At 33.7% G+C, this 14641-nt stretch overlaps 1 protein-coding gene and 1 long non-coding RNA gene across 3 annotated transcripts in view; one reads left to right on the forward strand and one right to left on the reverse strand.

Annotated features, from left to right (window-relative positions):
• The window catches only part of LOC130680809 (uncharacterized), a 126985-nt gene that overhangs the window by 70913 nt on the left and 41431 nt on the right, over positions 1–14641 (reverse strand). The window lies entirely within an intron of this gene.
• Positions 1–14641, forward strand: part of TTC28 (tetratricopeptide repeat domain 28) — a 625746-nt gene that overhangs the window by 45293 nt on the left and 565812 nt on the right. For both annotated transcript variants that reach the window (XM_036908924.2, XM_036908925.2), the window contains exon 2: positions 7077–7355. In XM_036908924.2, the coding sequence (XP_036764819.2) occupies positions 7077–7355 (279 nt within the window). The remainder of the gene's footprint in view (positions 1–7076; positions 7356–14641) is intronic.

The raw sequence follows: 14641 nt of genomic DNA on the forward strand, positions 1-14641 counted from the left end.
ATGGTTCCTGGGTCAGCTTCATTTGAATACTATTTTGTCTAGACACAGAATTTTAGGTTAGTTGCTGTTGAAATCATTTCTGTTGAGTTCACAGATTTGAAGGTAATGTGTGTTTTTTCCCTTATTTGGTTTAATGTTTTCTCTTTGTTTCTGGTTTTTAGCAGTTTGCCTATGAGGTGGGTAGGTCTGGTTTTCTTTGCGATATCTTGGGATTGGCTGAAGTTCTTAAAGCAGTGGGTTCAATATTATATGAGGTGATGTCTTTCATCAGTTTTAGAAAGTTCTTGGTCATGAGGTATTTAGATATTGCCTGTATTCCCTGCTCTTTCCTTCTGGGATTCCAATTATAGGTGTGTCAGAACTTATGGGCATGTTTCTTACGTCTTTTATGTACCCATTTTGCTTTTTCTTTTCAGGTGTATTTCATTTTTGGGTACTTTCTACAGACTCTTCTTCCAGTATATTAATCCTGTCTTTTATTGTGTGAGATCTTATAAACCCATGTGCAAAGTTCTTGATTTCAGGTATTATATATTTTAGTTTTGAAATGTACATTGAATTCTTTATATGTGATAATTCTCCAGTGAAACTTTTTGCTATTTTCTTTGTTTTAAAAATACACAACTAATATATAGCCTTTGCTTATCCATATGGGGCTCTTGTGTGAATTCAAAAAGGTCTTAACTTGAAGCATAAGAATAGCATGGAGAATGGAGAGTGACTTTGTGAGATTTAGGAAGTAGTGGCCCCTTCCTCTAGTTTTATGCAGCTCTGAGCCAGGGTGCAAAGGCTGTCTTTTAACTTCCTTTTGTCTTCTCAGCCAGGCACTCTTAGAGAGTGAACAGATTCCATAACTATATATGGGTGCCCTGATATATAAAGGTAGGCTGTACTCTATATTCAGAATGATTTTTTTTCATAGTTTGAAAAAAAACAGGTAATATATGCTTATAGTAAAATATCAGACAGTACCAAAATTGAAGTGTTGGTCTCTGTCCTATCCCACCTTCCAGTCCTCAAACAACTTTCTTTTGAGGCAGTTACTCTATTGGTTTATATATTGTTTCTGGCATAATGAACCTATGTATATTTAAAGATTTAAGTGTATATACATATATGCATTATTTCCTTCCCCAATCTTCATGGAAGATAACATATTTAACATCCCTCTATTTTGCATCTTGATTTTTTCTATCTTTCCATACAGTGTATAAAATCTTCCTCATTCTTTTGGCTGGGTTTGCAGTATCAGTTATATGGACCTATTAAAAATAAATGTATCTATTTTCCTGTTGTATAACATTTAAATTATTTCTAACCTCAGGCTAATTAAAAGAAATGACATTGTTATGAACATCCTGGTATATGTGACTTTGTTTACATGGTTAAATGTATCTGTGGGATAATTTGCAGGAAGTGGAAAATATTTCTAGAATTCAAAGGAGATAAATACCTTTTACATTTTTATAGATATACCTAGATCACCTATAAAGAAATTCTATCAGTTTATACTTCTACCAACAATGTGTGAGTGTAAATTTTTCTTTATCTCCTTATCATTAGAGTATACTGATAATTTTTTTCCATTAGTATGAGAGGTAAAAAATGGTATCTTAAGGTTTAATTTTCTTTTAAAATAATTGAAGTTACACATTAAAAAAAAAATGTGCTTAAAAGCCATATGGATTTCCTTTCTGGTGACCTGTCTGTGCATATCCTTTGTTCATTTTTCCCAATGGAATTTTCTTCTTAATAATTTGTAGGATATTTTTATATTGTAAGAAAATTAGCCTTTTACCATGTGTTGCTTTTCTTTTTTAAAAAAATCTGTTTTCCATAGAGATTATTTAAAATTTTTGTGTTGTCACATTTATCATTCTTTTCTATCTTTTAGGTTTTATGTTATACATAGAAAGGCCTTCCTCAGTTTACATGAGAAAAAATTCAGTTTCATTTCAGTAATTTTAGAATTTTATTGCAAACATTTAATACTTTGATTTACCTCTTTTTTGATATAAAGGATAAGTATTTTTGTCATTTGAATGATCAAATATTATAACAGGGCTAGAACTATGTTAATAACTGTATTTAGCCAAATATTTTGAGCCCATTTGGTCCATATATGTTATTGACACTCCCTGTACCCTCTTAAGATGAGTTTGTTAGAGGGTCAGGGGAAAATATCAACAATGTTAATATATGTTGACATGAATAAACTGTATGTATATGAAATATGTGAGGGGAGAAAGAATATCATAATCAGTCTAATTAAATGAGTAGTTCAAAATTTTATTTTTATCTCTTAAGTAGTAATATTCACTTCAATAATAGTCTCTGAATTTAATGTGGCCAGTTATTCCAAGTACTATGTATATATAATCTGAGAAATGCATGCACTCTCTGTCATGCTAAGTTTATCAATTTCAGAGAAGATAAAAACTAGGGAAATCATATTCCTTTTTTAAACCATACATAGAAAGTGCTATTTCTTAGTCTCCTAAGGACCAGGTTGTAACCAGTTGAGTAGGCATATTTTGACAAAGTAGAAGCTTTTGTAGACATTTACTAGAGTGCTTTTTTTCTCTTAAATTTGTGGATTCTTTGTGGTGATGATGGTGTTAGAGTTTTCCTCTAGTATTTGCAATCTTTCTGCACTAGCACTAACTTTTCTGTGGTGTTTTTCTTTGCTCTCAGAGGCCATATTTAATAGTTTACGTCAGTGTTTCAAGTAATTTCTGCTATAGCTACAGACTCCACTAAAAAGGTTCTTTAATCTCATAATGTAGGGTATCTCCCCTCTCAGATTCACAATGTGCAAACAAAAGCTTTGAGAGGTCTTCCACTAAAGTAGAAGCTATTTAACTAGCTTCCAGTTCATTCCAGTATCCTGAGAACCTAGGGATTCCTTGGTATATACTTTGGGAAATGTTGGTTTATATTATGGAGATAACAGAATGCAGAACCTTTCTTTTCTTAATTTGATTCTTATCTATGTTGGCAATGAATCAAAATTATTACTCTGGTAAGTAGGGAATGCTGTAATAATAGAATCTTATCTTCTTCACTTTTAGGCTACATATGAACCTAATCATTTTACTTTTTAAAGGCTGTTACAGCTATTGTTATATCATACTCCTGAATTTTCAAATATAGAATTTGTTTCTATAACTTATGGCTAGTTCTTCCCTTAACTAGAGTCATGATAACTACATTTTCCAAAACGAAGTCAGTCTTATACAGGCATACCTCATTTTATTGAGTTTTGCTTTATGGTGCTTCACAGATACTGTGTTTTTTGCGAATTGAAGGTTTGTGGCAACCCTGTGTCTAGCAAGTCTGTCAGCACCATTCTTCCAACAGCATTGACTCACTTCTTGTTTCTGTGTCATACTTTGGTGATTCTTGCAGAATTTCAAGCCTTTTCATTATTTCTGTATTGGTTGTGGTAATCTGTGGTCAGTGATCTTTGATGTTACTATTGTCATTGTTTCGGGTTGCCGTGACTGTGCCCGAGAAGATGTGGGCTTACTTGATAAGTGTGGTTTGTATTCCGACTCCTTCACTTCCTGGCTGTTTCGGCATCTCTCTCCCTCTCCTTGGGCCTCCCTATTGCCTAAGACACAACAAAATTGAGGTTAGGCCAATCAATAGCCCTATAATGGCCTCTAAATATTCAAGTGAAGGGAAGAGTCTTGTGCCTCTCACTTTAAATCAGAAGCTAGAAAGGATTAAGCTCAGTGAGGAAGGCGTGCTGAAAGGGGAGATAGGCTGAGAGTCAGGCCTCTTGCACTGGACAGTTACCCAGGTTGTGGACGCAAAGAGAAAGTTCTTGAAGGAAATTGAAAATGCTTCTCCAATGAACACAAGAAGAATAAGCAATTGAAACAGGGTTATTGCTGATATGGAGAAAGTTTTAGTGGTCTGGACAGATGATCAAACCAGCTAGCATTCCCTTAAGCCAAAACCTAGAGCAAGTCCCTAACTCTCTTCAATTCTATGAAGGCAGAGAGCGGTGGGGAGGCTGCAGAAGAAAAGTTTGAAGCTAGCAGAGGTTGGTTCATGAAGTTTAAGGAAAGAGGCTCTTTTCCATAACATAAAAGTGCAGGTGAAGCAGCAAGTGCTGATGTAGAAGCCGCAGCAAGTCGTCCAGAAGGTCCGGCTGAGGTCCTTGATGAAGGTGGCTGCATGAAACAACAGATTTTTCAGTGCAGGTGAAATGACCTTACACTGGAAGAAGATGCTGTCTCGTACTTTGATAACCAGAGACAAGTCAATACATGGCTTCAAAGTTTCAAAGACTGACTCTCTTGTTAGGGGCTACTGCAGCTGAGAACTCTAAGTTGAAGCCAGTGTTTACTGACCATTCTGAAAATCCCAGGACCCTTGAGAATTATGCTAAAGCTACTCTACCTGTGCTCCGTCAATGGCACAACGAAGCCTGGATGACAGCCCTTCTATTTACAACATGGTTGACTATTTTAAACCCACTCTTGAGATCTACTGCTTAGAAAAAGATTCCTTTCAAGATACTCCTCTTACTGATGATGCACTTAGTTACCGGAGAGCTCTGATGCAGATGCACGACAATATTCCATAGTGCTGTTTTCATGCCTGCTATCACAGTGTCCGTTCTGCACTTCATGGATTGAGGAGTAATTTCAATTTTCAAATCTTACTATTTAGGAAATATATTTCATAATGCTATAGCTGCCCTAGATAGTCATTTCTCTTATGGGACTGGGCAAAGTAAATAAAAAAACTTCTGGAAAGGATTCACCATTTTAGATGCCATAAGAACATTTATGATTTATGGAAAGAGGTCAGAATGTCAACATGAACAGGAATGTGATAGAAGTTGACTTCCAACCCTTGTGGATGACTTTGAGGGATTCAAGACTTCAGTGGAGGAAGCAACTGCAGATAATCTGGGAAGAGCAAGAGAACTAGAATTAGAAGCCCAAAGATGTGGCTGAATTGCTGCAGTCTCATGATAAAACTTTTAACAGATAAGGAAGGAGTTGCTTCTTATGGATGCCCAAAGAAAGTGGTTTCTTGAGATGGAATCTACTCCTGGTGAAGATGCTGTGAAGCCTGTTGAAATGACAACCCAGGATTTAGAATATTACATAAATTTAGTTGATAAAACAGCATAATGGTTTGAGAAGGTTGACTTCAATTTTGAAAGAAGTTCTATTGTGGGTAAAGTGCTATCAAATAGCATCGCATGCTATAGAGAAATTGTTCATGAGAGGAAAAGTCAATGGATGCATGTAACTTCATTGTTGTCTTGTCTTAAGAAATTACTATAGCAACCCCAGCCTTCAGCAGCCACCACTGTGATCAGTCAGCAGCCATCAGTACTGGAGGCAAGTTCCTCCACCAGGAAAAAGATTATGACTTGCTGAAAGCTCAGATGATGGGTAGCATTTTTTAGCAATGGAGTATTTTTTAATCTATGTATACACATATTTTTAGACATACTGCTGTTGTACACTTAATTGACTACAGTGTAGTCAGTTATATACTTTGGGACATTTAAATGTTCTGGGAAACCAAAAAGTTCATTTGATTCACTTTATTGCGTTATTTGCTTTATTGCAATGTTCTGGAAATGAAACCATGGTTATCTCCAAGCCTATATACAGTGTCAGTGTCTTACACATTGGTTTGATGATGTGGATAAAATAATTAAAAATCAAGACTGTTCGGTAAAATTCTGATTGTTTGGTAGATGTTACATAGTCCATTTCAAATTCTGATTCATGATCATCATCATTACAAAAACCGACTAACCAACCAACCAACCAAGCAGAATACACCCTGGCTAGGTACGTCCAGTGTGAGGAAGGTTAGGTGTATGACTGGACACTCATTTTTGAAAATTCTAGGATATTTTAATGTTTCAAATTGTCCTGGAACAGGACATGATATCCCTATAATCAGAGGAAAAATAGTGGCTTCCTATGGAGGAGATTCTTCCTTCTGTCTGTAGAATTTGTTCTTTTTCATTTAAATACCTGTGTGAGGAGTTTATTACTTTTTTATTTATTGTTGTGTTACATATCACATCTGCCATCTTTTGAATGGAGGGACTGGGCTTAGTCTTAAATAAAGACATGGGGAAGAAAATTTCACTTTTCATTTCTATTTCACTTAGGGCAGCCTGCTTAGAATTGCGAACTGTCTCTCCAGATTTGGCTGTCTTAAGTTTCTTCCCATGGGACTCTAATGAAGTTCATAATTTTCCTGTTTTAAAAATGAATAACGTTTGACTCATTCACTCCCTTTGGTTTGGAAGATCATTGCTATAAAGTCATAGAAAACTTACTGATTTGGAAAAATCAACATAAAAAACAGGTCTTAAATTGCCAAATAAAATTTACAGCAGATTTTTTTCTTTTTGGTGATCTCCCAAAACCGGTGTTTATCTTTGAAATTCCATGGTAGTAACCAAATTACAGTTGCCAAATTTCCCACTGTAAAACAATTCATCGGTACATTAAAATTTATTTTTTTATTTTAAAACTTATATATGCTTACTGCCTAACATTTGAATATGAGAAAATTTAAAGAAAGTAAAAATAGCCCATAATCTTACATCCAAAGATTATTTGGCATACTTAATATTTTGATCATGTTCCTTACATTAAAGTATAACCATCTGAACATAGTTGAGATCATATTGTATACGTAGGTTTGTATTTTGGCTTTTCCCTCAGTATAAATTTAAATTGCCAAGGAAAAGCCTTTTTCCTTCATTCATTCTCTCAGTCCAAAAATAAATATTTATTTAAATATAAACATGTTTATTTATAGCTATGTGTATATATATGTGTGTGTGTGTGTATATATATATATATATATATATATATAAATAAACATACATACATGTATACATATGCATTCAAGGCCCTGTATTGGCTGTTTCTTGGAGAGTTGATTGTCTTTCAGGGCACAAGAGTTAACTATAATATAAAGCAGACCGTGAAGAATGCCCATGTTCTCTAGAAGTTCAGACAAGCAATCCCTCTGGATTATCTGAATTTTGACTCACAAAGTTTCTTTTTTGTTTGTAGATTCCTCTCTTTGGTGTTAAACCTATTGGGCGGAGAAGCCCTGATGGACCAGTGCTGAGCAAAGCTGAGTTTGTGGAGAAAGTTCGTCAGAGTAACCAGGCCTGTCATGATGGAGATTTCCACACAGCTATCGTTCTGTACAACGAAGCCCTGGCTGTTGACCCTCAGAACTGCATTTTATACAGCAATAGATCTGCAGCCTATATGAAAATCCAGCAGTATGACAAGGCGCTGGATGATGCAATCAAAGCTCGACTTCTCAATCCCAAATGGCCAAAGGTAGAAATTTCATTTATGTTCACAGAATATTTTGTACTGACTTCTTATTTTGATGTAACATTGAATTGACTCAGTGCAGTTATTATATTTTAATAGTCTGTACTTTGGTAAAATGTAGAGTAATTCCATTAACCAGTATACCAATGAATGGCTTCCTATTTTATGCTTTCCGTGCCCAAGTTTAATTCTTATCTGTATGTTTGAGGTTTGATCTTTTTTCACTCCACTTCTTGATAGGATACATTCTAGTTATTTGTGTAGGTTTTGGACATCTCTCTTTTTTACACAAAAGTTTTAGGTGGAATATGATGATCAGGTTTCTTTCCTTCAATTTAAAATCACTAATTTTATTCCTTGTCAGTGACTACTTGTTTTCAGAATGGTATTTAATCAGAAAAACTTTTTCTCATAAGTTATTGTAATTATCTACATTCCCCTGAATAGTTTAAGGCTTAACTTGTTATCTTTGTTTTGTACATATTTTATTTTCACTGTGCCTATTCACCACCTTACTACCAGTTTATTTTAGAAATGATTTCTTAAGATGTGATTGAAGTGTTTGAGTTGAGATATTGTTTTATTGAACCACAAAGCCATGTGATCCCATTCTTTGCTTTCTGTTGGGTTAACAAAGGTTGATGGACATTTACTAGAGATTTAAAAGAGATTCTTATTGTCTTATTAGTAATATGTCATAGTCATATTACTTTATACCTTAATTCTGGTAGTTCCTTTTGGTTTCATCCAGTGGAATATCCAGTATTGCTGTTGCCTCATGAATGGTTTAGTATTCTGTAATTCCCTAAAGGATTTCTTTTATAACTATCATCATTGTAATGAGACAAAATATGTTTAAAAAAATTGTTATATGATGCTACTTGGGAGTTAGAATGCTGTTTTCAAAGGACAGACCTAGGTTCAAATTCCTTCCCTTGTATTAATGACAACGTGGCTTTGGGTTAATCTCTTAACCTCTCTGGGGTTAAGATGAGTGGGGTGGTGATACGTATCTTGTAAGGTTATTTGAGAGCCAAAGATAACTTATTACTGGCATATAGTAGGTGTTTGGTATATAATAACTATTATTGTGACATTTTTATTAAAGGTTTAGTTTAGTAAATTATTCTAGCAAGGCTTGTGTTTTTTTCTTTTTTAATGTCTGTCTTCGGTGCAATGAACCTGATAGATATAGAGAGCTTAGTTTTCATATTAAGTATGTCAATATCTTCTTTTTTTGGGTCCACTTTTTTTGTGTTCTGAACATCTTTAAAGTTTTTCCTTTTTGTATGTAATTTCCACTTCCTCTTGGCAACACCTTGTGATTTAACCCAAAAAAATGGCTGAAAATGGTGTACTTTTATGATTATAGCTAAAAAATAAACCTCTTAGGATAATTTCTATCAAGTTTTAGTCTGATATTTTTCCTCCTTATAATAGTGAAGTCATTGTGTATTTACACTTTGCATTAGTATTTTAAGTCCATATTTGGCTTCAAGCAAAAGTAACTTAGGAACATCTAAAATTACATACAATATAAATTAGGTTTTATTATTGAAATAATGAAAGGGTCTTCCTATACAATATAATTCATAATAAGATTAATTTATAAAGAAATCTCCACTACTGTATAAAAAAGTTTCATTTTATAAAAATTTGATTTTATACTTATTTTTCTAAGAATATATTTACTATGTAAAAGAAGGTTAACTCATACTCTCTTGTCATAAAGATATGTCTGGTAAATTTAATTCCTTTTTCTTTCTTTATTAAATTTTTAACTGAATAGTTGACATACAATATTATATTGGTTTCTGGTATACAACACAGTGATTCTACAATTATTTACATTACAAAATGCTCACCATGATAAATACAAAGTTACCATCTGTCATCATACAAAGTGTAATATTATTGACTACATTTCCCTATTCTGTACTTTTCATCCCCATGACTTATTATTTTAAATCTGGAAGTTTGTACCTCTTTATCCCTTTCACCTATTTTGCCTGTCCTTTCACCCTCCTCCACTATGGCAACCACCAGTCTGTTCTCTGTATTTATGAGTCTATTTTTGTTTTGTTTGTTTATTCATTTGTTTTATTTTTAGATCCCACATAGAAGTGAAATCATATGGTATTTTTCTTTGTCTGACTCATTTCACTTAACATAATGTCCTCTGGGCCCTCCAGGCTGTGGCAAATGGCAAGATTTTATGGCTGAGTAATATTTCAGTGTGTGTGTGTGTGTGTGTGTGTGTGTGTATGTGTGTGTGTATACCAACTTCTTTATCCATTCATCTGTCAATGGACACTTAGGCTGTTTTATATCTTGGCTATTGTAAATAATACTGCAACAAACATAGGGGTGCATATATCTTTTCAAATTAATGTTTTCATTTTCTTTGGGTAAATACCCCAAAGTGGAATTACTGGATTGTATGGTATTCCTATTTTTAATTTTTTGAGGAACTTCCTTACTGTTTTCCATAGAGGCTGCACCATTTTACATTCTCACCAGTAGTGCGTGAGGATTCCCTTTTCTGCACATCCTTGCCAACACTTGTTATTTCTCATCTTTTTGATACTTGCCATTCTGACTGGTGTGAGGTGGTATCTCATTGTGGTTTTGATTTGCAATTTCCTGATGATTAGTGATGTTGAACATCTCTCATGTGTCTGTTGGCTGTCTGTATGTCTTTGGAAAACTGTATTTAGGTCCTTTGTCCATTTTTAAATTGGATTATTTATTTTTCTGATGTTGAGTTGTAATGAGTTCTTTATTTTTTTGATAGTAACCCCTTATTAGACATATTATTTGGAAATATATTCTCTCATTCAGTAGGTTGTCTTTTTCTTTTATTGATGGTTTCTTTAGCTGTGCAAAACTGTTTTAGTTTGATGTAGACCCTCTTGCTTATTTTTGCTTTTGTTTTATTTGCCTGGGGAGACATACAGGAAAAATTTGCTGATGTTGATGTCTAAGAGTTTACTGCCTGTTTTCTTTTAGAAGTTTTATGGTTTCAGGTCTTACATTTAGGTTGTTAATCCATTTTGAGTTTATTTTTGTGAATGGCATAAGACAGCGGTCCAGTTTCATTCTTTTGCATGTAGCTGTCCAGTTTTACCAAACTATTTATTGAAGAGGCTATCTTTTCCATGTTTTATATTCTTGCCTCCCATGGTGTAGATTAATTGACCATGTAAGTGTGAGTTTATTTTTGGGCTCTCTATTCTGTTGCATTGATCTCTGTGTCTGTTTTTGTGCCAGTACCATACTGTTTTGATCACTATAGCTTTTGTAGTATAGTTTGAATTCAGGGAGTGTGGTACATCCAGCTTTGTTCTTCTTTCTCAAGATTGCTTTGGCTGTTTGGGGTCTTTCCCATACAAATTTTAGGATTATTTGATCTAGTTCTATGAAAAATGTCATTGATATTTTGATAGAGATTGCACAGAATTTATAGACTGCTTTGGGTCACATGGGAATGTTAACAATATTAATTCTTCCAGTTCATAAATATAGTATATCTTTCCGTTTTTGTTGACTTCAGTTTCTTTCATCAGTGTCTTATAGTTTTCAGAGTATAGGTCTTTCATCTCCTTGATTAAATATATTCCTGGGTATTTTATTCTTTTTGATACAATTGTTTCTCTTTTAATTTTGACTTTCCTAACTGATTTTTTTGTTATAATACTTTGCCTTTCTGAAATCTTTCTCCAAAATGTCATTTTTGTCTAGTTGATGTGAGAAAAAAGCATACCACAAATACCTCCTCTTTTTGCATGGATTTAAAACTCTTCCCATATTCTCATTCACTGATTATTTATGATGACAGAATCCTGTCTCTGATGGCAGATTATTATGCCTTATTTGTCAGATATCATGCTGGATGACAGTTACATAGAAGAAAAAAATGTTAAAAAATATCTTGGCCTCACATTTCCTTTTGGTTTATCTATATTATAATAGTAACAAAATATAATAACTTTTACTGAATGCTTATTTATAGGATTGTCTAAATTATCTGTGATATCAATTTTATGTTCATAATAATCTTATGAAGTAGATATTATTATTATGCCAACTTCACAAAAGAGAACATTTATTTATATTTAGGGAGAGATTAAATAAACTCTCCAGAACATCCAGCTAGTAACTGGAAGAGTTGGACTTTAACCAAAGTCTGACTGATTCTAAAGAATTTCCCAAAGGAGTCCATCAATTAAGAAATCTTAAGAATTCAGAATTCTTTATCAAGTTTTAACAGTATGTTCATATTCATATGATGTTGGGGAGACTATTCAATTTTCATTTCCTGTAATATTAACCAAGATTGTTATTTAGCTGTGTTTTACTTGTCATTATAAGTTAACAGTGTTTTAGGTCCCAGAACTTGATAACAGAAATACACAAAATAATGTTTTTAAGCTCCATTTTTATAGATAATCATAAGAGTATGCATTCATTACACACCTCTTGGATATATATGCTTTTTATAATTTCAATTAATTTCTTTAATAAGAAAGAAACTTTTTTATTGAGCATGTCTGTGTGCGGGTACTGCTGTAAACCTTACTGGTTCAACCAAGAGCAAGGCAGAGCAAAGTTACAACTAACATTCCAGTGGGGAGAAGCAGAAAATAAGTAAGGTAACAAATAATTTATGAAGCTATACGAAAATGTTTGAAAATGATAAGTGCTGTGAAGATAATTTAAAACAGACTAAAGGGAGGGACTGAGAAAAGAGAATGACAGAGTTATGGGAGAGTTTATGGGAGAAGATTCAGATGAGAATTGATAGAAGCAAATGTAAAGATCTGGGCAAAGTCTGTCTGGCAGAGTAAACTGTTAGTTTGAACTTTGCTAATTGAAGAAAATAGCATGAAGGCCAGTGGAGTTTGATGAGTGAGTGAAAAGGAGATAGTCAGAATAGGTTTGTTGAGGTCGGCGGGAGCCAGGTCATGTAGGGACTGGTAAGCCAATATAACGAGGTAATAGTTTATGCAAAGAGTAATGGGATATCATTGAAAGGTTTTAACTGGAAGATTGACATTTAATTTATGGTCAACCTAATTAAAGGTTTTGAATATGTTTGATTTCCACATTGTGACATTTCATATTTCCTTCTTCTGATTTCAGATTTCATTCCATTGTGGCTGGAGAACATAACTTTGTATTGTGTCAGTCCTTCTAAGTTTATTGAGGCTTGCTTTATGGTCTAACATATCATTTGTTGTCAAGAATGTTCCATGTGCGCTTGAGAAAAATGTGAATTCTGCTGCTGTTAGTTGAGATGTTCTTTAGATATACATTAAGTCTAATTACTTTATATCATGTTGTTCAAGTCTCTTGTTTCTGTATTCATATGATGAATGGTCCTATTCATTATTGCAAGTGAGATATTGAAGTCTCTAACTTTTATCATTGAAATTTCTTTTTCTCCCTTCACTTCTGTCAGTTTTTTCTTTTTGTATTTTGGGGGCTCTGTTGGGTACTTGCATTTTTATGATTATATGTCTTCCTGAAAGATTGGTCCTTTTACGATTACAAAATATTCTATGTCTCTAATAACAATTTTTCTCTTAACATGTATTTTGTCTGTTAGAAATATAGCCACTCTGCCTCTCTTTTGGTTACTGTTTGCATGGCATGTCTTTTCCCCTACTTTTCCTTTCTACCTGTTTGTATATTTGAAACTAAAGACAATATCTTGTAGACAGCATATGGCTTCATCATTTGAAAAAAATGTATTCTATCAATCCTTGTCGTTTTATTGTAGTGTATAATACATCTGTATTTTATGTAACTGTGGATTAAGATAGGTTTTTCTCCTGCCTTTTTGTTGTTTTCTATATCTTAATTTTATGTTTTTATGTGTCTTTTTCTAATGTTCTTCTGCACTGTTTCCTTTATGTTAAATAAATATTTTTTTTAGTTTACCATTTAAATTCCCTTGTTTCTTTTCCTATTTATTTTGTAGTTATTTTCTTGGTGCCTACCTTAGGAATTATAATTGACATTTTAATTGAAAGCAGTGTAGTTTGGATTTTTATCAGTTTAATTTCAATATTATACAAAAACTTTGCTCCAATGTAGCTCTATTTCCTTCTCCTTCCTTTGCATTTATTACTTGTCATACAAATTACATCTTTATACATTATAGGCCATCTGCATAGTCATATATTTTGTTTTATGCCATAGTCTTTAAAATCATACAATTTCTATCTCTTTATTGATATTCTCTATGTGGTGAAACATTGTGCTTACTTTTTCCTTTAATTCTTTAGACGTGGTTTTCTTTAGTATTTTGAGTATGTTTATAGTAGCTGATTTAAAGTCTTTGTCTATTAAGTCTGACATCTGGATTTCCTCAGACACAGTTTATATTGCCTGCTTTTTTTTGCAATGTGTAGGCTGTACTTGTTTCTTTGTGTGTTTCAAAATTTTTTGTTGAAAACTGGACATTTTAAGTAATACTATGTGATTTTAAAAATCAGATCCCCAGCCGTCCCATCCTCCAGTGTTCATTGTTGTTGGGTAGCCCTGCACATTCCTAGATTCCCAATGTTATTCTAGAGTTTTTCAAAGCCCTCTTTGAATCTAATTCTCACAACTTTTATGTTTTTTCTTTATCCTCTTGTTTACTGAAGTTGTACTGCTGACTTAGGCAGCTGTAATGCTAAGCAGTTGTCATTGGTTCTGTTTGGCATGTACCCTGAAGAGAGGGTTGTTTACACCAAGCTGTCTCTGAGTCAGGTCAAGTCCTGAGAGTGGAGCTTTCTTAGGGAGCCACCAGACAGGGCAAATAGTGGTACTTTTCTGATGGGGTGTTTTGGGGAGCTCCATACCATTCTGACCCCTTCACTGGCTCCCAAGTTTCTGGTTTTCACAGGTATCTTGTTTAAGGGGCTGCTAGTTTTCAAGTCTACCACAGAGCTGTAGGAAGGTGGTTAAAAATAGTGTAAGGCAAAACACCACAAACTTGCTATTTTTTTGAGATTCAGCTGTTTATCTGGAAGAAATATGTCTTGGATTGCTATAAGTTGTTTGCTAATTTCCAGAATTCTGAAAAACTTGATTTTGACAAGTTTTGCTAGTGTTTTCATTCCTTTCATGGAAGAGCAGATTTTTGGAGGTCCTTACTCTGCTGTTTTGGAAGTGCTTCTCCATAATTTTATTTATGGTAAAATAGAAAAAAAAAAGCCACACAAACACTGTGAGGGAAGCAGAAAGTAGGAGGGTGAAAGTAGAAGCAGACAGACCAATGATGATGCTAACTTGGACTA

This window comes from Manis pentadactyla, chromosome 14 (assembly GCF_030020395.1).
Source record: "Manis pentadactyla isolate mManPen7 chromosome 14, mManPen7.hap1, whole genome shotgun sequence".
NCBI lineage: Eukaryota > Metazoa > Chordata > Mammalia > Pholidota > Manidae > Manis > Manis pentadactyla.